The 22,198-nt window shown below is 40.1% G+C and overlaps 1 protein-coding gene across 2 annotated transcripts in view; it reads left to right on the top strand.

The window, feature by feature from the left end:
• The window catches only part of TBC1D12 (TBC1 domain family member 12), a 168,690-nt gene extending 155,688 nt beyond the window's left edge, over positions 1-13,002 (top strand). For both annotated transcript variants that reach the window (XM_089687782.1, XM_089687783.1), the window contains one exon: positions 6,409-13,002. In XM_089687782.1, coding sequence (XP_089543908.1) covers positions 6,409-6,474 — 66 coding nt within the window. In that variant the 3' untranslated portion in view covers positions 6,475-13,002. The remainder of the gene's footprint in view (positions 1-6,408) is intronic.
• Positions 13,003-22,198: the final 9,196 nt, after the last annotated feature.

Genomic DNA, 22,198 nt, shown 5'->3' with positions numbered 1-22,198 from the left:
ATGGTGTCAAGCGTGTGTGACGGGAACCAGGTGAGGAGTACAAAGACAAGTGTCTTGCCCACAGTGAAGCATGGTGGTGGGAGTGTCATGGTCTGGGGCTGCATGAGTGCTACCGGCACTGGGGAGCTACAGTTCATTGAGGTAACCATGAATTCCAACATGTACTGTGAAATACTGAAGCAGAGCATGATTCCCTCCCTTCGGAGACTGGGCCGCAGGGCAGTATTGCAACATAACGACCCCAAACACACCTCCAAGACAACCACTGGGGTTAAGGCAGTGCTGGAAAATGGTGGCCACACAAAATATTGACACTTTGGGCCCAATTTTTACATTTTCACTTAGGGATGTACTCAATTTTGTTGCCAGCAGTTTAGGCATTAATGGCTGAGTTATTTTTAGAGGACAGCAAATTTACACTGTTATACAAGCTGTACACTCACTACTTTACATTGTAGCAAAGTGTCATTTCTTCAGTGTTGTCACATGAAAAGATAAAATAAAATATTTACAAAAATGTGAGGGGTGTGTGTCATAATAATAATGTAGCAGTTAGAGCAGGGGTGGGCAAACTTTTTGACTTGAGGGCCGCAATGGGTTCATATATTGGACCCGAGGGCCGGACCAAGAGTAGATGAATGATGTGTATGTGTCATCCATAGTAAGTATAGTAATATTCCCCCATAGTAAGCATAGTAATTCATCCCCCATATAGTAATTCATCCCCCATATAGTAATTCATCCCCCATATAGTAATTCATCCCCCATATAGTAATGCATCCCTCATAGTAATTCATCCCCCATAGTAATTCATCCCCCATATTAAGTCCCCAAGTCCCCCCTGTGTCAATTCACTTACCTTTGCTCCGCACGTTCCTCTCGCCGTGTTCCCGCGCCGTTCCGGTGTAGCATGAAAATCTGTCTCCTATGAGGATCTGTCCCCCTCGACGTATCTGCGCATGTGCCAGTTTCAGGCATTAGCAGCCGATCGGCGATCTCCGGCACATGCGCAGATACGTCGAGGGGGACAGATCCTCATAGGAGACAGATTTTCATGCTACACCGGTCTTCAGGGTGGACTGTGAGAGGAGCCTAGCGGGAGCCTAGCTCCGCGGGCCGGAGCAAAAGGTCCGCCGGGCCGTATACGGCCCGTGGGCCGTAGTTTGCCCATTGCTGAGTTAGAGGGTTGAGACAAACCATTTAGTATGACAGAGTCCTCACAATAATCAGCTTTTATTTATGTAAAACCTTTATCCTAAAAGACAAAACTGTTATAACTGCTTATAAATTGTCAGCTGGAATTTGGCTTCAAATTGTTTAGTGTATCTAAATCTGCTAGCACAACTAACACTCCTGTCCCCTCATTAAAAATTCTGCGATCCACAGGTGTCTCTGTTGCACCTTCATCCAGTGCGTAGGCACCTTAATACAAGGTGCATGCTACTGGCCATATCAGCAGGTGAAAACAGAGGAGAAAAATTGAAGGAAAACAAATGCAGCTAATGATTGATAAGCTGCAATATATTAGATTTTTGTTTTGGGTTTAATACCACTTTAAAGGGGTACAAGCTATGGACTTGTGCCAGATGTTTTCTATACATTAATTGATGCAATGCACTCTAGTCTTTACATAACAGCACCTGATTTGCCACAATCTAAACAGACCCCTATGGGTACTAAGAGATTAGCTAAGTCTAAAAAGACTTTTCATATACACGCACAAATTGTGCACTTTATAGGGGCTGAATCGGCCCTGAGAAGGTTTAGCCTCCTAAGCTTTTTTCTGATATTTATCCCATGGAAAAGGGATTTAAAAAGAAATGGTCTATTCCAATAGTGGATCTTGCCAGTTCTCAAAAAGAAAAAAATGCCTTACAGTTACTATTAAGGATGTTCCATTCTTCATTAAGAGGGTTTTAAACAGCCTATCAACAAAATCCCTGGAGAAGTATAGCCAAAGCTATTTTGGCTGTACTTCTCCTGTAGGTCACTGGAGTGCAGTTCCTTCTGCACTCGTGTAACCCATTTTCAGACGACAGCAAGCTAAAGTCCTCGGTCAGCGGATGTCACTCAGCTGGTCCAGGGTCTGGAAAGATCCCAACCATATGGTCGGGATGCACCCGGGAAGCATGGAGCGGAGCCTGGCTTTGCTTCTCAGCAATCCGCTGAGAGCCAGCTCCAGCCCCTTCCGCCCTCTCCAAAGCCCAGCGCTCCAGTGTGCGTTGGAGAGGCGGAACAAAGAGCTGGAGACTGACAGCCATGGCTCCCTGCTCAGAGCGGAGTGGGAGAAGTGAGTGGTGCGGAGAGCCAGTTGTGATAGATGCAGCATTTGATCGATGCTGCATCCACCTAGGACAGTGTTTCTCAATTCCAGTCCTCATGGACCCCCAACAGGTCATGTTTTCAGGATTTCCATTATTTTGCACAGGTGATTTGATCAGTTTCACTGCCTTAGTAATTACCACAGCTGTTTCATCTGAGGGAAATCCTGAAAACATGACCTGTTAGGGGTCCATGAGGACTGGAGTTGAGAAACACTGACCTAGGAGAACATAAATCCTTCTTTTTTTATTCTTTTTTTACTTTTTTTTTTTTTTTTTTTTTTTTTTTTTTTAGACCATACTTTTCTTTCAAAGGCTTTATTTGCTCTAGCAGGTCTAGCCATTGACAATTGCTTTCATGTGTCTATTTGCCAGAGTATACCAACTGGTTGAGACACGTAAACGAAGATTAGGAACATACCTTGAAGACCCTGCTCTCTTAGGACAAATACAGCTGATGCTTTCAGCCATTGTTGTTGTGCTGATGCTCTCCGGAATGTAATTCATCAAGTCTCAAGATTCTCTTTATTTCTGTGCATATATGCAGGAATTTGTGGCTAAAAGCTTGTTCTGCTCAACTTGCTTGTAAGAAGCATCTTTTATGCTTGCCATTTGATGGTATTCACCTCATTGGGAAATCATTTTAACAAATTAAGAAAATAATTGTCGGAAAGATACTCCTACCCATTAAGAAGAAACCTAAGGCTCTAAAGCTTTTACCTCTATTCAGAGAAAGGGGTGCTTCCTTCCAGATGTCAACCTCAAAACCAATTCTGGGTGGAACCTATGTGATTTTTCATTTCTTCCCTCAGACAAAAGGAATTGTCTTGCATCAGTAGAAATACAAGATGCCTATCTCCATTTAGCCATATTCCCTCCACACCATCACTTCCTGCATTTTTCTGTGAAAGACCAGCACATCCAGTTTGTGGTGCTGCCTTTCAGGCTCTCCGATGCACCTCAAGTGTTTGCCCTTTTTTGATTCTTCTACAAACTTAGGGCATTTATTTCACAGGTTGCTTTAAATAGAAGACCCTCTACTGAAAGACTCCTAAGCCCAGGACCTTGTCTGCCAACATAGAAAGAACCATTCAGTTCCTTCAAACCTTTTTTGGCTGAAGAATTAACTTTCCAAGTCTGCTTGTGAGCCCTCTCACCCTTTTGAACATAGCCCAAACCATATTCTTCTTCACTGAGGAGAACATTGGCTCCTTTAGTTCCATCTCTCGGACCCTCATGTCACAAAGACACCCCTCAATTCACTCCTGCCTAAGGCTTCTGGGACTCATGGTGGTCTCCTTCAAAGTAATTTCCTTTGCCCGGTTTCACTCTAGAGTTTTTCAAGACTTGGAGTAAGAAGATCCAATCCCTTGATCACCCAACACTTCTATCTAGCAAAACAAAGATCCTCCTGGTGTGGTGGATCTTCAGTTCTGCCCTGGAATTGGGCAAGTCTTTCCTTCACAGGACTGGGAAAATGGTAATGACAGATCCAAGCCTTAAAGGTTGGAGCAAAGTTTATAACTTCATGACTGTCCATTGGTCTTAGTAAATCATCAAAGGGGCATCAGAAGCTCAGCAGCCCTAAAAGAGACAAGTTAAATACTTCAATGAGCAGAAACTTTCATTTCATCTCTCTTGGCTGTCCACATTCTGGGAGTAGACATTTGGTAGGCGGACTTCCTAAGCTGTCAATGCCTAGACCTAGGAGAGTGGTCTCTGCACCAAAATATCTTTCAAAAGCACATTCTGGCCTCCGGGTTTAAAAACAAGCCAAACACGTTTTGTAACCAAGGCCAGGGAGCCTCTAGCCTTTATAGTAGATGCTCTGACAATTCCTTGGACTCATTTCTAACTTTTTTTTTTTTTTGTCTTCCTTCTGATGAAGATCCAGCTTCAATTGCTGTGCAAAAGAGAGGAAAAAGGTCCAGTGATCATCATTGCAACACATTGGCCCAGAAGAATGTGGTACAAAGACGTACTCAGACTTTTAGTGGATAAAGCTTGACCTCTTTCAAACGGACCAGACCTACTGGCCCATGGCCCCCTGTTCTCCTCAGTCATTGGCTTTTTTAAAGCATAGCTGTTGAAATCCAGTCCTGAAGGATATGCGTTTGTCTAACTCTGTTATTCCCACCTTACTCAGAGCAAAAATATCCAATTCCTTCAAGATTTACCATCACACATTGAGGTTCTTCTTTGCATAGTGCAAAGTCAGAAGACCTTGTCCTAGGAAATAGTCTTTCACTTGTATTTTGGCCTTTCTTCATTCTAGTCTTAACCAGCATCTGATCCTGAGTGCCATCAAGGGACAGGTTTCTGACTTATCCATCCTTTTTCCAGAAACCTCTTGCCTTGCAATCCCTTATCAAAATATTTCAACTGGAGGTTGATCATATAATTCCCTCAGTGCAGCTTCTTGTGTTACCTTAGGATCTCAACCTGGTGTTCTCTGCTCTTCAGAGACCCTCTTTGAACAGTTTAGAGACATTGTGTTGGAAGACCTCACTTTTAAAGGTGCCTCCTTTGCCATCACATCTGTCAGGCATGCTTCTGAGTTAGCAGCTGTCTTGTAAAGAATGTTTTCTTGTTTCACAATGATACGGTGGTTTTAAAACTAAAACCATCATTTTAACCATAGGCAGTCTACTCTTTCCCCCTCATTGAGGACTTCGTCCTACCATCCCTCTTTTTTGTGCCCCAAAACATGACAAGCAAATTGATTTTTACTGTGTGAGGCTGCGAGTCTACTTGGCAGCTTGGTCTTTTTTTTTTTTTTTTTTTTTTTTTTTTTTTTTGTTTGCAAGATGTTGTACTTTTTCATTCTTATCTGGAGGTCTTCGAAGAGGACACCCTGCTTTCCTGCTCAGCCATTTCCTAGTGGATCAGATGGCTCATTTTTAGGTCCTGTGCTTTTAAAGAAAACATTTCTCCCTTTCCCATCAGAGCCTATTGCACCAGGGTCATTGTTGTCTCCTGGAATTTATCAGCATCAAGCATCTGTGTCCCATATTTGCAAGGCCACTAACTGGTCCTCTGTTCACACATTTTCCAAGTTCTACCAGGTAGACATTCAGGCTTCAGCTGATGCAAACCTCTGCTGTAATGCGGTTAAATCTATTTTGTTCAGGAGGTTTAAACCCAGTTCTCTGTTCCTATGTTGTTGCCTACTTCTCAGTTTGTGTCTGGGGGTGTCCCATGATGTAAGAAGTCCTGTACTGTGTGATTAAGAAAATAGGAATTCTGAATCACATGCAACTTCCTTGGAGTACAGTACAGGACATGGATCCCTCCCCTCCTTGTCCTGATCAGCCTCTCGGAGTGGGAGGGGTTATATGAGTATGCTCTGGGGCAGCCCTAGCAAAGTTTTGTTTTTTTTTTCGTTTTTTTTTTCTTTTGACAATGTCCATTCACCTGAAGGTAGCAGCATATAACTAATGTTCTAAGAATATAAGTCCTGTAACTTGTACTGGACTCCAAGATAAGGAATCCAAGATAAGTCAAAAGTTTTTTTTTTTCATTTTTGTGTACTTGTCAGCTAATATAAAAAAAAGTTTTATTGAAGTAATGTATCAAATATAAATATGACAACGTATGCAAATTAATCATAGTTCTTGTAAAAATTAGCAAATGATTAGTGTTTAAATGAAAAAGAGTATTGCTGGTTCTTGACTCTAAAGTTTTAGTTATTTGGATCATGGAAGCGTACATATGCGAGACACATGTAGTAGAAATGTAACTGTATAAGGCTGCTATGGTGCTGTTAATGTAGTAGACTACACAGACTGCAAGGATTAGTGAACTAGAAATATTACCACTTATGTGATGCCATACCCTGCGGTTGGTGTTTGGTATAAATTCATCAGGCAGCAAGACAACGATCTGAAGCATACTTCTAAGCTATGCAAAACCTATTTAGTGAAGAATCCAAATCGCTAGATCTCAAACCTATTGGGCTCTTGTGTGAAGAGCTTCAACACTGCCATATAGAAAAAGCCAGTCACACCTCTAAGAAAAGCTATGGAAGGCATGTGCTGAAATTGAATTGGTGCAATAATGAATGAATTTTCTGCTTCTTGTCTTTTAGGTATTTGCGTCATTAATGAAGGATTACAAGGAGGGTGAAAAGAATAGCCCTGCATCAAAAACCTAAACACCTAAGAGCTTTCTGACTACATGAAACCACTCCAACGAACAGAAGGACACGTGTATCTTAGTATTGTAAACCACTACGGATAAGAATGATCTGTGGATCCCCAGGAAATTGCACATTGACTACAGTGGCTTTGGAAAATAACATTTTCTTGTCAGTATTAAAATGAAAACACAGATATTTGCATTTGGTTTTTGGAGGACAACAAATGCAGTTTTTTTTCCAGCTACAAGGATCATATTTAATATACAAAATATATTTAATGCAATAAATCTTTGTAACAGAACTTTTACTTGGTACACTAAGTGATGTTTTTAAAACCAGATGCACTTTTTTATTTTTCCTTTTAGTGAAAGTGCAAAATTATCTAGCAAGCATCAGTCAAACTGCAGTCTGAACCAAACTGTGTGGTACTCATAGACGCTAGATCCACATGGGTTCAAGTGCACAGAGGACCAAATACATGTTGGAGATTTTGTGCAGGGTAGGTAACGGCTGCAATGGAATGATGGCAGTGTTTCTATGGTGCGTATGCTACACTAAGAACACCAGTTTAGTAACTGACCAGCGACAAGAATACCAATGAACAGCAGCACAGTGAAAGCAGCCAAGACTATAATTACTAAAGCATGGCACTCTTGCCAAGCAGATTGAAGATCCAGTAACCACTCCAGTTTCTCTTTATCTCTGAATAATTTAGATAGCTTTTATCACAGTAAAGCAGGCCTATCATGTAAAACCTAAAAACCCCAAAACCTACTGTATTTTTAACACTACAGCTGAATTGCAGTGTATAGTTGCTGTCCAGCACAGATTTCCTGAGAACTGTCTGCAGTTTTACATAAATTTTGCCCCACTTTTCCTGTGAGAAATATTGTGACTTGAGCTATGACACTTCACAGTAATGAGTAAGAAGCTTGCTGAAGAAATGTCCCAAGCAATGTCTTTGGAACTAGAATTGAACATATTTTGCGCTAGTGAAGAAAAGCTCAGTATTGATAGTCTTACGTTTTGATGCTCCTTGGATTGTATTACTCACAGGCTTTTTATATTTATTGAGAACTTTGACAATGGGATTACAGTTGGGTTTCCAGTTCTGCTCACCTGCCACAATTACCCCAGGGGGCCCCATTCTTCATTCACCTTTCATTAGTTTATTATTTTGAAGAATGTGGAAGCTTGAATCTGTGAATAAGTAACAGGGTAGAAACAGCTGATTGGGAAATTTCACCTCATGAAGAAACAAGAAGTCAGGGAGAATTGCCTATCACTTGCTAAAACAAAAAAATAACATTGGATGCATTTTGGGTTTTTTCTTGTGGAAGAATTATGCAGCATCCCCCCACCCACGCCCATTTGAATTTCCTCATCCCAAACAGCTACAACAGCCCAGTTCTTGTTGAAACCAATCACAGTGAAATATGTTTTTGCTTTGTAATAAATAGAAGTAAAATATCATGCATTGTATCCATGAAATCTCATGGGGTGTACCATCATCCCAACATGCTTAGCCTATAGACAAAAAGTGTTTGTTGAGATTTTAAAGTTGCATTAATCTAGCAATAAACACACATCCATATTTTGTGTAGAACGGTCTTAGAAATATAGGGGGAAAAAATTAATTTGAAGCTTGTGAGCCTATAACTTGAATATGTGTTTACAACTAGGTGATTGCACCTCAAAAGTCCAGATAAACATCTTTCTATGCTTTTGCTTTGTTTTGGAGTTCCATCTTCAGTGTCATGGAAGGGGATCTGATGGCTGCTTATTATGTTCCTGTTATACCACTATTGTTTAATTTATGTTATAGCTGAATAATAGTTCTGCAACAGAAACAACAACAACAAAGTACTCTTTACTCTGCCAGTATTTAGGTAACAAGGTATAGTCCAGATTTTCACTACAGTGTTCATGGATAACAAATTATTGACTTTGCTCTGTTCAGCTGTTAAGTGCAAAGGGATGAATCCCTATGTAGTCTTAACGTGTGGGAGGATTTTAATTTTTGTCAGGTTTTTCTTGTTTGTGTGCCTGTTCTCCTTACTTTTATTGTGTCTTCAACACAGAAAATTGTAGGAAACCTCCCCAGTGGGAACAAAAGGAGCAATAAAAACATTAAATTGGTTGTAACCTTTTTATACTGTTTCTGTATTGGGGAATTTCCCCCTTGCTTCTTGTTCCATTGACTTTTTCCTGGGATAGTAAATCAGGGAAAATAACTCCGATTGGGACACAGATGGGCTGTAAGGCTGCAATTCTTGGCTCAAAAAGAGTTTTGAGTGGGGATGGTAATAAAGTCCGGTGATCTATAATTTTCCCCAGTCTATCCAGCACATAAAAAACATAGGGCTAGCATTCTTATCATGGCATTTTTGTTATATTCATTTAAACATACTATGCCTGCTAATCAATATAGGCATGTACAAATAATTACAAAATCTAGGAGCCATCAACAATGTAGGTTTGATGCAAAGTATCTAGATACATTTACACTTGGTGGATTTTGATTGAAAAGTGTGCTTATGAGGGATCACATAAAATGTGCCTGAGCTGAGCAGCACAGAGCTAAGTGTCTACTTGCCAGGGTTGTATTGGATTCCTCCTCCCTTACCACTGCTGTGCCTACTGGCTCTGGGCAGGAGATCCTAGTAACCACGGTATTTTGTAGACAACATGGCAGACTGGATTTGTCCAGCTCAGACATAGTATATAAGATTTCAAAGAGTTATATGAAAATTTCAATGTTGCTCGTAACAATCATTCAGCTTCTCCCTTTCACTTTTTCTAATCAGATAAATTGAGAAACTGGTGCTATGTATTACTGTATACAGAAAGATCTTCAGAGTGGATGAGTTTATACCTTTATATCTTGCCAGTAATAACTTTTAATTTCTCTATTTTGATATTTAATGTTGTTAAAACATAATTTATGCCTTTAAAAAGCAAATAATTTATGCCTTTGTCATTCGGGTTTGTTTCCACCATGCCTGTTGAGCTGTGTTTTTCTGCACATTTATGGTGTAAAAAGGGCGTATAGAAAATGTTTTAGGTGCCCTCTTTACATGTTACATGTGTAGTAAAATGCAGCTCAACAGACACAGTGTGAACAAACCTAAGACAAGCGGAAAGTCGGCAAGAGCATGGTGGACCTTGAGCTTGGCTTATATTATCAATGCTTTGGGAGAAATGTTTAGAATTGGCTAGCTTAAGTGCAATCACTTGCAACAGGTTATATTCCCAACTAAGCCACCCACCCCCACTCTCGTTCCCGCTCTTTACCATCACTGATCTAGCTGTTAAACGTTTCCGTACAACACTTGGCAATCACCAATTGCCTGTGCTTGTGTTCTGAATTTTATACAAAGAAAGCATCTTTCATGTTCAAGTCCAATGTCTGACATACTCACATGTATACACTACATTGTTTGTATTTATGGTTCCAGGTTGGTTACATGCACAGGTACTACAGCTGCTGCTTCTTATTCCTGAGTTGGCTATAGAACAGTTAATACAACTGAGTAATTGGAAAATTGCTTAAAGTATTTAAAGTGTTACTAAACCCAGGATCCTGCATTCACTATATCTGGTCTCCCACAGTACACAGAACATGGAAGTGCAATTATTGTAGTAAATATAAACTGCTTAATACCTTTTCTCATCAGCAGCTAGAGCAATCTTGTGACTTCTATAAGTGTCCTAAAAAGCATTGGTTACAGTTTGTAGGAGGAGTTTTCATTTTCCTGTAGGAGGATGCAGGACCACTGACCTCAGTCTGGAGAGTGCAAATTGGCCCTGTGCTGATCACATGCACTCTCCCAAGAAAAAAAAAAACCCTCTCTGGCAATACACACCAAACTGAGCATGTGCAGCCCCCCGCCCGAGCCTCTGTTCTATCTGGAGATATTTAGGAGACACTGGAAGAAGGGGAGGATCAGAGAAGAGAGGATCAAACATCCTTTTTACACAATGCGAAGGATTAACCCCTTAGGTCCCACAGTGAGTATAACAAGCATGCTTTACTGTATATACAGACAGATTTTACTGTTGTGGGTTTAGTAACACTTTAAGGATTTAAGTATTGCCTTATACTTAATTCTTTAAGACATGGGTTCATGTGTCATCCACAGACTACAAAATGCTGCTACAGTACATTTCTGGTAACAGAGGCAATCCGTGGCAGGGTATGTTAACATTCAGATTAATGACTGCCACAGGTTAGAGAGAATTCAGAGTCAGAGGTGCCATGATAATATGGCAGACGTGAACAGTAAATGTGAATCCCAGCATTCCGTATTGCTTTCATTTACTTACATTAATATTCAATCCATGCTTTGTGATTTCTCAAGATCCTGTATGACTGCTTACTAACAGTAACCAAACATTCTGGGTTTTTTTAATTAATTGTCTGCTTTTAAATAAAGTGCTTTCAGTTTTAAAAATATATTCTTACTATTTGTATGTATAACTCTTTTAATACAATATGTTCGGTGGAGTGAGAGTTGGCTGAAACTCCAATAGTGGTATTATGATGTGCAATATTGAATATCCAGGCGGGTTTTTTTCTAATGTGTATTTTACCCCTAGAATGTTAATTGTTTTATATGGTCTGTAACGTGTTCCATCTGGCAGACCACTGTTTAAGAGCAAAGGACGCAGGCAGGTAATTTTGCCGATTTAAAGCAATTTGTAATGGAAAGCTATTGGTAAAGTTGAAGTGGCTTTTATAGCATATTGCTATCTCAATTGTTTTGAAGAATTTTCAGCTAAAACTGAAATCACAAGTTCACTGTAATAATATTAAGCTCACATAAGACCTGCAGATGTGCTGACAACTGCTTGATCTTACCAAGGCTTTGTATTTCTGTTCCAGATTTCAAATGCAGTTCTGGCTTTACAGGACCTCCAGCCAGATACATAATACTCAGTGAACATCTACTGGTCGAGGAAACATTTTAGTTCCCCAAAAAGTGAAAATCTTATTGATACAAGGGTCCTGCAGTTTATAATACCACATGAAATATCAGATGCATATGTTCAGTCTGTGGTACACATATGCTGCAGAGTGTTCCTGTGACTGTTTTGTAAATTCTTAATTTGCAATCTATTAGTCACCAAAGTGCCACTGAGTACTGACTCATGCACCATAAGGGTAAGTTTAGATGTGTATCTAAATCTACCTCCTCTAAAGCCTGATCCACGTTCAGATCGTGCTTCAGAGGTGATTGATGGGCGGTGAGGAAATGTCACATGTTTTAACCCAATTTTTGCTAACAAACATGCGACAACCGCATGCACTGCACTTGTTTACAGTGCCTCCCCATTTTGCCTCCATGTTTCGGGTTTGGTGGGCCACCCATCAATTGCTACATGTCCGAGATATTTTGCCAAGGGCATGAAGCATCGCAACCGCAGCATGTAAACACCCCTATCTGCTGCCTATTGCAGCTTAAGAGGGGGCATTAAAAAAATACAGAATTTTACATGCTCACATTTAGAAGAGTAAATTCAGAACACACAGTTCTCAAGGCATTATAGTGCTATGGGAGCCAGGCCATTCACTTAACTTGGTGCTTAGCTTTGGTCTCTCATAGACTGCAGGTACATCTTACAGTAATCTTGGTTAAATGTTCCCCTTTTTTAAGCAGAAGCCACTTATTTTTACCTATACTTTTCCTTTAACGTATAACTAAAGGCAAAGCTTTGATTTTAGTTTTAGATAGAATGGAGAGGGTATGAACACTGGTCAGTTTTTATTGTTGTCTGTGCCCCTGTTAGGGAGATTCACACTCTCTATTTGTCCTGTTTATCATTATCACCAAAAGTGAAAGTAAAGAAAACACCAAATTTTGGGTTGTCCCCAGAAAAGTAATAGAGAGAAAATCTTCCAATGGGCACACTAGTTCTGGTGACCTGGGGGTCCTCAATGAATTCTCTTAATTTTTTTTTACTTCCTGTTTGGCAAAGGGACAGGAAGTGAAGGGAAATCTCCGCAATGGGACACAGATGGTGGAAACAATCTTCCCTTACTCTACTAAAATGAAAAAAAGTTTTACCTATAGTTCTACTTTAAACTATTTGATTTTCTGATTCACCTTCCTATCTAAGCAGCCACATTTTTATTAGTATCTTGTGTAAGTGCATTGCTTACTTGTAATTTGTTTTTGTATCCCCACCCTCAGTTGTGTGTGAAATAAGGATACAAATGTAAATTGTTTAATGTGTTACCAGGCCTGGACAGCAATGAAACCATAGAGGACTGAGACCAGACTGGCTCACCCTTTCCCGTTCTTGTTGCTGCTCTAAAACTCTTATGAAATACATGTGTAAACTCGAATGTTACATATAATTTATGTATTTCTTTTATGTCATTCAAAGTATTTCTAATTTTTTGTGGCTATTGTACAGTTTTCTTACTTTTCAAGTATAAACCTGTATATAGAACATGTACATAGAAGGGACTTAGCCTTCATTTGAAACCACTAGATGAACACTTCCGATGTAAATAAAACTTGGAAGCTGAAACTTTTACTAAGTGTCATGTTGTTTGTTTATAATAGGTAACAGTTGCAGTTTAAAGCTGAGTTCTAGACAATTTTGGATATTTGTTCTGAATAGAATAGGGAAGAGAGACTTTTTGCCAATTTGTTAATTTGGTCTGTGAACCAATTTAAAATTTTTCCTTCATTTCCCATCCTTGTGACCCCCATGCAAGAAATGCGGGTGTGGTTGTCATGGAGCAGGAAGTTATAACATATCTCCATGCTACTTTAAATTGACTTCCCTGCTTCCTTCTTCGGGCAATTCACCATCACTTCCTGTTATAAAAAAGAAGTGAAGGGTGGTTTTAGGGCAATGGTCCTTTACAGTCATTGCCAGTAAAGGATTCTCAACAAAATATTAAAAATTAACATTTTATTTATGATTATATTCAATTGTCCAATTACTTTTGGTAACTTGAAAAAGGGGAGATGGCTACTCTTAACAGCTGTAATTCCTAAACCCTTCCTCCAATTTGGATGTACATACCCTCAAATAAAACCTGAGAGTGTGCACTTTCAGCCCATATATAACTCTAGCTTGAATAGGTTTTGGTAAATACCTGAAAAAAACAAAAATTGTGCCTGTGTCTAAATATATATGGACCTAACTGTGTGTGTGTGTATATATATATATATATATATATATATCAGTTTGCAGACACAACTTTCACGCAAATCAAATATACACTTATTGGGATTTTTTTTTTTTTTACCAAAGACGTAGTAGAGTACATTTTGGATAAAAATTATGAAGAAATTATATATTTTTTTAATTTTTATTGAATTTGTTTTATAGCAGAAAGTAAAAACCATAAATCCTTTTTTTTTTTTTTTTTTTTTTTTCAAAATTTTTTGGTCTTTTTTCGTTTATATAATAAAAACCCAGTGGTGATGAAATACCACCAAAAGAAGGCTGTGTGTGTGTAGCGTTGCATGACCACGCAATTGTCAGAGTAGGGCATTGCCTATAGTAAAAAATGGCCTGGTCATGAATGGGGTAAAGCCTTCCAAAGGGCAAGTTGTTAAACAAGGGACACCCAATATTGCTACAAAAGTATATGTATATAGATAGCAACAACTGTACTTGCAAGAAAGAGAAGTGGATCTGGTCTGACAAGTTATTATGTATTACTTACTGAAGCAAACATCACTACAGCAAATGTGACAACATGAGGAAAGTACTGCCGATAACCCCAACAGTGCCCATCAGTGCTGCCTTTCAATGCCAATCGGGGTTCATCAGTTCAGCCTCATTAGTGCCTCCACATCAACACACATGAAGGAGAAAAATGACCAGTTTGCAAAATGTTATAATAGAAACTAAGAAAACGTTTTGTTTTTTTTTCCAAAAAATTTTTGGTCTTTTTTCATTTGTTTAGTGTTGCATGACTGCGCGATTGTCATTCAAAGTGTGACAAAGCTGAAAATTCACCTGGTCAGGAAGAGGGTAAGTGCCCTGTAGGCAAGTGGTTAAGTTGGCAGTGGTGCTGCCAGATAAATATTCTTAATTACCTTTTGTACACACTGGCAGCATGTGAACTGGTGAACCTTCAGTACTAGAGATGCTGATAATATAGTTGTTGCTATAACTCAGTATTCCAAATTTCATGAATTTCATCAATAAACTGCACAATTATGCAATCCATATATAACAATATAATACAAAAGCAGAGTTGGCACATTTTAGCCTGCAGTTTTAAAAAGGTCAGATGAAACTGTATATTTTATTAATCCCCTTTATGGCCCTCCCCAAATTATTGAATGCGGTGGCAGTGCTTAGCCATGATCACAGGTCTATTTTATATGAAGAAAGTGTTCTTTTAGCTACTCTTTAAATGGTTTCCAAATCGGACATTCCTTTCTAATATAAGTGGTTTTGTGTGTTGAAGCGTGGTTCTGTTTATGGCTGTAGTATCAAAGCTGCTGACTTAAGAATTTTTGCTACTTTGATGCCAAGCCAGCAGTGTGTAGACTCCCACCCAATGAGCTGCATTTTGCAGATGAAGCTCATTGCTTTGAGCTCCTTTTTAATAGAATCTGATTTTTTTTTTTTTTTTTCCAACACAAATTTTAGGTTTCATTCATCTATATCAGACTCATCAGACTCAACTCAGGTAAGCGAAGGCTTGGACATTAGCCATCTAAAGATAAAAAAAAATAGTTTCTGTGCATTTTTAAAGTGTACGAATTGCCAGATCAACTTCAGTTTTCAATGAGGTAAGAAAGGATTAGAACTGTTGATTTTGTTTTTTTTTCCCCAGGTAATTTGCCCTCTCATTTCCTGGACTGAATGAGAAATCACACATTTTACAGTTGTCACCAGAACAAGAGGGTATTCTGGTAGGGATTACTGTTCCTGTGACAGCTAAGAAAAGATTTCTCACTCTTTTGGAGATTTCCTTTCATATCTCTAGGGCATAGAATAAGTCATTAGAAATAAGAAAGTGGAATTGTCCATAGATTAAAACATTTAAAAGCAAAAGTGTGCATTTACCTGGGCATGAAGATTGAAGATCTTAACCCCTGAGTCCTAAGGTGGCTGGGAGTAGCTGATGTCTATGATGCTTCTGCAGGATGCATCATAAGTATAGAATATTAACCGCCTCCCGCTATATAGTAATATGACAGACGCAAGGCGGTTCTCTCGTTCTGGGAGGACATCATATGACATCCTCCCATTCTCACCGCACATGCGTGGCTCCGGGAGCGCGCGGCGATCGGCGGTGCGCTGTGTCCCTAGGACACAGCGGATCACCAATCTACGGAAAGAGCCAAAGATGTTGGCTCGGTCATGTGATCAGCTGTGTCCAATCACAGCTGATCACATGTAAACAGGGAAATGCTGGTTATCGGCATTTCTCTCCTCACGAGCTGTCACGCTGACAGCTCGTGAGGAGAGCCGGTAATCGGCATTCCTCAGAGGGGACATGTACACAGATCATCAGAGCACTGATGATCAGTGTACCCTGATCTGTGTAGCCCCAGCAATGCCACCTGTCAGTGTTCATCAGTGCCAGCTCTGTGCTCATCCATGCCACCTGCCAGTGCCACATCAATGCCACATATCAGTGCCCATCTGAGCTGCCTTTCAGTATCACCTATCAATGCCATTCAGTGCCACCTGTCAGTGCTGCCTATCAGTGCCGCATAACAGTGCCAGTCAGTGCCGCCTATCAGTGCCATATGAGTGCTTCCTTTCAGTGCCCATCAGTGATGTCTGTCAATGCCCATCAGTGCCACCTATCAGCGCACATCAGTGAAGGAGAAAAATCACTTATTTACAAAATTTTATAACAAAAACTAAGAAAAAAACTTTTTTTTTTTTCAAAATTTTCAGTGGTTTTTGGTTTAAGAAAACATTAACCCAAAGGTGATTAAATACCACCACAATAAAGGTCTATCTGTCACAAAAAAATGCTAAAAATTTCATATGTGTACAGTGTTGCATGACCGCGCAATTGTCATTCAAAGTGCAACAGCGCTGAAAGCTGGAAATTGGCCTGGGCAGGAAGGGGGTTTAAGTGCCCTGTAGGCTAGTGGTTAACCATTAGCCGCCCGGCCAATGGCCGTTTGGCGGCTTCAGAAGTGCTGCGGTATTCCGGGTGCACGCCATTTGGTGTGCACCCGCACATGCGCAGTTTGCGGTAATGCAGAGCCTCGCAGCGGCGCGATCTGTCACCGGTCATGTACCTCGGACACGGCCGATGACAGATCTGAGTACCGGCCCCCGTTGCTGGTACCATGTGACCTGCTGTGACCAATCACAGCAGGTCACATGACAGTTGTATACAATGGATGGCTTCATTCATGCCATCCATTGTATACTAGTGCCTAGCTGTGAATGGTCACAGCTAATCACATGCACATGTCATGTGATTAGCTGTGACCAAATCAAAGCTAAGCACAAAAAAAACCTGAATGAATCGATTTCATTCAGGTAAATGCTTGCTTATAGCAAAGTAATTCTTTGCTATAAGCAAATTGTGTGAAAAAAATACTGATCACTTCCCCAAAGTAGTACAATGTTACTATGGTAACATTGTACTACTTTGGTCATAGTACAATATGAAAAAAAAATCTTAAAAAAAATAAAAAAAATTTAATAAAAAATTAAAAATAAAAAAAAAAATATATATATATATTTTTTTTTTCATACTGTCACCAGTCAGTGTCCCTGTTCACCGCCCTGCCAGTTATATGATGACGCTGTACTGCACTGGTGACCGTATGTAAAAAAAAAATAGTGAAAATAATTTTTTCCATTTTTTTATTTTCCGAAAAATTGACAAAAAAAATACAACTTCAAAAACTCGCCATTCCTCTTATGAAGTACGTCGGACTGTCTACTCTGCAAAAAGGGGTCATTTGGGGGATATCTGTACTGTTCTGACATTCTTGGACCTCAAGAAATTAGATTGGCTGTCAGTACTTCAGGATTGATCAATTTTCAGATCTATACCATAGTTTGTGAACTCTATAACTTTCCTACAAACTAAATAATACATCCTAATTTGGGTTATTTTCACCAAAGACGTAGCAGAATACATCTCGGCCTAAATTTATGAAGAACAATTATTTATTTGTAAACTTTTATAACAGAAACAAAGAAAAACGTGTTTTATTTTCTCAAAATTTTTGGTCTTTTTTTGTTAATTTAGCAAAAAATAAAAACCCCAGCGGTGATTAAATACCACCAAAAGAAAGCTCTAGTTGTGTGAAGAAAATGATAAAATTTTAGTTTGGGTACAATGTTGCATGACCACGCAATTGTCATTCAAAGTGTGAGAGCGCTGAAACGTGATAAATGGCCTGGGCAGGAAGGTGTAAAATTGCACGGTATTGAAATGGTTAAAAAAAAAAAACCCTTCATAATTGCCTTCACACTGCAGCATCTGTGTTGAGATGCATATGTTCCATGAAGAGGTGTAAAATTTCTGGAAATTTTTAAGCCATGAGAATTTTTTTTTCCTGTAAAAATTGGAAATTATCAGAAAAAAAAAATCTGTGACGTAGTTTTACAGATTGAAATAAATTTTCTTACATTGGAGGTACACTTTGTGATGATCCAGAAGCAGGAGAAGAGTGTTTCTGGACGGAGAACTCTGGAGGGAAATCCTACTTGCTCTTTCATTCTGGTCATCATTTAATTCCATAAAGTATTTTTTAATATTTTAGGGCAGCCCTGGCATGCCTGGATGTGTTTTGCTGCCCTTGTTGCATTTGGAAAAGAATATTTCTTCTCATAATATTTGCAAATTGCAGCTTTGCTCTCATCAGAAATTGCACTGTGGATATGTTTCCAAACTCTAGATGTTGGTCTCACCATTTTACTGAGAGGAGGAAAAGAAAAAACACTACTGACCAAACTTTAAGTAAACATGCTGTAATGGTGGAGAACATTAATATAAATCATTTCACTATTATAAACTAATTTTGTCAGACAAATTTACCCTCTTACCTGTCAAGTCCTTAGAGAACAGAAACCATCATCTTCTGTATCCCAACATGACCCGGCTTATCCTGACCTCACTTGAACGCTACCTGCACTGACCTCGGCTTGCTTGTTGGATTCTGTCTCTGCCTATGGTATCTGCCTCTCTGCTGCTGACATTGGCCTCTGACCTGACCCTTCTTCTGCCTGCCATTTATGCTTACCTACCTGCCTGCCTGTTACTGACCTGGCCCATCTGACACTGCATTCAGCTTCGCCTGCTCCGCTGTGTCATCTGCCTGCTGTCAGCCTGCCTGCTACCAGCCTGCTCCGCAGTCACATCTGCCTACAACCTGCTACTTCACTCCTGGCATCCACTCTGAAAGTTGTCAGGTATTCCTCTGCAGACTACTGGACTGACCAGGCACTCATAGCCCGCCGTGCTCTCGTGGTTGCTGTTTCACCTTCAGTGTCCCCTGAACTGGAGCTGTACGAGAGGCCTTCCTCTACATGTCAGGCTCCCTAATGAGGTATGTGACAGTATCAGACAGCTATGTCTGAGCCTGCAAGAGGAACCTCTCTTATGGTTGGGATCTGCCAGCACCTTGCCATCCAGACTCAAGCCATCACATCTCTGCAGGAAGGCTACGTCCACAATCCCTGGCTACATCTACAAATTCAGCTACGTCTGCTTCTTCATCTAAAACAGCACCAACGGAGACTGCTAATGCACCCAGAGTTATGATGTGGCCTCCTGAACCCAGGATTCCCACACCAGAAAGGTTCTCGGGATCAAAGTAAATTCAGAGCATTTCATAATGCATGTCTGTTATATTTCTCTGTGCAGCCACAAAATTTTTCTTTCTAATCCAGGAAAGTAGGGTTTACCATCTCTTTACTCTAGGGTGAACCTCAGACTTGGGCCCATCAGTTGCTAGAGGAAAAGAATGTACAGCTTCACACTGTCATCCTTCGAGGCAATGGTCCAGTTGTATGATGATCCTCCCTGGAGTGCCACCGCCCTGCCGTTTATCAACAGCAGGCGGACAGCAAGAGGTTAAGTGCATGGTAATTTGGATACTTTAGTATGTTTGCCACAATGTAATTCCATTAAACTGAAACCTGAAAAACATCTCGACATACAGTGTATGGGATTATCTAGCAGCTCCAAAACAACTGCAATATTATCACACAGGAAGTGTTATTTACCAGCAGCTACACTCTACCCATGTCATGAACCTGTTATATAGTATGGTACAAAGTGCTGTGAATGTTTACAGTATCTAGTTTTCTTAACCAGTCCGGACACTTTTACCCCCTTCCTGTTCAGGCAAGTTTTCAGCTTTCAGTGCTATCACACTTTGAATGACAATTGCGTGGTCATGCAACACTGTACACATATGAATTTTTTAGCATTTTTTGAGACAGATAAAGCTTTATTTTGGTGGGATTTTTATTTTTTTGCTATGTAAATGAAAAAGTCCAAAAATTTAGAAAAAAGTGTTTTTCATCCCATCGTCAAAGTAGTGCATCTGTCACTGAATACTATGGCGCTCATCCAAACTATGGACCAAGGAGTTATTGCAACTTTCAAGAAATTTTATTTACGTCACACTTTTCGTCAGGCAGTGAAGGCTATTTATGAAACGGGAACAACCTTGCGACAATTTTGGAAGGACTAGAACATCTACAAAGCCATAAAAAACATAAACTTTGCTTGGCATGAGGTTTCTGCTGTTACCATGAATGGGGTTTGGAAGAACCTTTGCCTGCAGTTTCTTCATGAAGTTCATGGACTTGAGAAGATGGGTAAGGAGTCCAAAGCGGTCTGCAACAACTTAGTGACCCTAGTACGAAGCTGGAGCTAGATTGGCAAGAGGACGACTTCATTGAACTCCTTGCTGTGCAACATGAGGAGCTTACTAATGAGGACCTGATGGAATTCAAGGCCCAGCGAAAAGAGGAAGATTTAACTGAACAACCAAAGAGATTCACAACGCAGGAAATGGCAAGGGGATTTTCTTTACTTGAAGAGGCACTGTTAGTTTTTGAGGCACAGGACTCCAACATAGAACGATACACAAAGGTTGCAGCAGTCGTTCAGAATGCCATCCAGTGCTACAGAGTCATCTATGCGGACTCCGACATCACTGAATCATTTTTTCCAGGGGGTAGACTGAATTGAATCCATCAAAAAAACCCTGTGTCATTAACATTATTATTATTATACAGTATTTATAAAGCGCCAACAATTCGCTCAGCACTGTACATTACAAAGGGAGACAGAACATGCGACCGTACAATACCAATACAATGTGATACACAAGGGGTTCGACATCAGATGTGAGTGAAGTTCCATCTTGTCCTCCATCTCCTATTGTTGATGATTCTTCAGCTTTGTCAACATCAGGTGTGGGCCAAATTCCTTCTTGCCCTCCATCTCCTATTGCTCATGAACCTTCAGCTCTGTCAACATCAGCTGTGGGCCAAATTCCATCTTGCTCTCCATCTCCTATTGCTGATGATCCTTCAGCTCCACCATCTCCCACCTACCCTCCCTCCTCCAGATAGTAACTCTCCTCTTATCAGTTCACTCCATCCAATCCACCATATGCCAGTTGTGGTTCTGTCATGTACTATACCACCATTTTAAGGTAACTGTAAAAATTGTTTATTTACAGTATTTTTGTGTTTGGTTTTTTTATGCTTTACATATTTGTATATATATATCAGTCAAAGGTGTATAAGACTCACTTTGTGGGAGTTATGAAACAAATCCTATTTACGAGCGATCTCCTGGAACAGCATTATCATTGAAAGTGAAAGTAAATAAAACCCCAAATTTTGGGTTGTCCCCAGAAAAGTAATAGAGGGGAAATCTTCCAATGGGGACACTACTTCTGGTGACCTGGGGGTCCCCAAGGAGTTCCTTTAATTTGCAGGGATTATCTCTCATTCCCTGTTTTGGCTGTGGGATAGGTAGTGAAGGAATTTCTCCCCAATGTGACACAGATGGCAAAAAATAAACAAATAGTTATAACCCTCTATTACTCTATCCAAAATGAAAAAAAAAATGCCTATAGTTCTACTTTAAAGGGGTAGTAAACTGCAAGAAAGGAAAAAAAAAAGTTCTCTGCAAGGTAATGTCATAATGCGCTGGTATGCATCACATACTAACACATTATGCAAAATTTACCTTAAAGCGAAGCCCTCCAGCGGCACGCAGTCACCGCTGCAGATGCTTTCATCTTCACCTGGTCCTTCTTTTGGGTTTACGTCCTCCGGCCGTCTGACAGGCCTGGCTGCGATGACATCACTCCTGTGCATGGGAGTCCTGGGGCCACGGCACAGCTCTGAAGGAACAGCAAGGGTATGTCACTCCTTCAGAGAGCATGCTTTAGAAAAGAGAGAATATCTCCTAAATGGTGCACATTTCAGAGATGTTAATTTTACCTACAGGTAAGTTTTATTATACGCTCGCCTGCAGGTAAAATTAAAAAGTTTATTACCACATTAAGCTCTTCTCCACTCTCCCAGGAAACGAGAATTGTAGCATTAGGAGAATACTTCACTTCCCAGCACCTGCCAAATTCTTTCCTTTTTGGAGGCTTACTAGTGCCCTGGTAACCTCTTTGGTAATATCAGCCCTACTCCTGTAAAAATACATCCTAGAGAGCCCTGTGTGATAGGCGTTCCTCTGTGCAGCCGGCAGGTGGCGTTCATACAAATCCGCAGCACAGGAGATGGCTGGGCT

Source organism: Staurois parvus, unplaced genomic scaffold (assembly GCF_062004578.1).
Source record: "Staurois parvus isolate SC_StPar_1 unplaced genomic scaffold, SC_StPar_1.0 ptg000437l, whole genome shotgun sequence".
Classification (NCBI taxonomy): Eukaryota; Metazoa; Chordata; class Amphibia; order Anura; family Ranidae; genus Staurois; species Staurois parvus.
Note: the sequence above shows the minus strand (reverse complement) of the source record. Positions and strands in the feature narration are given on the sequence as shown.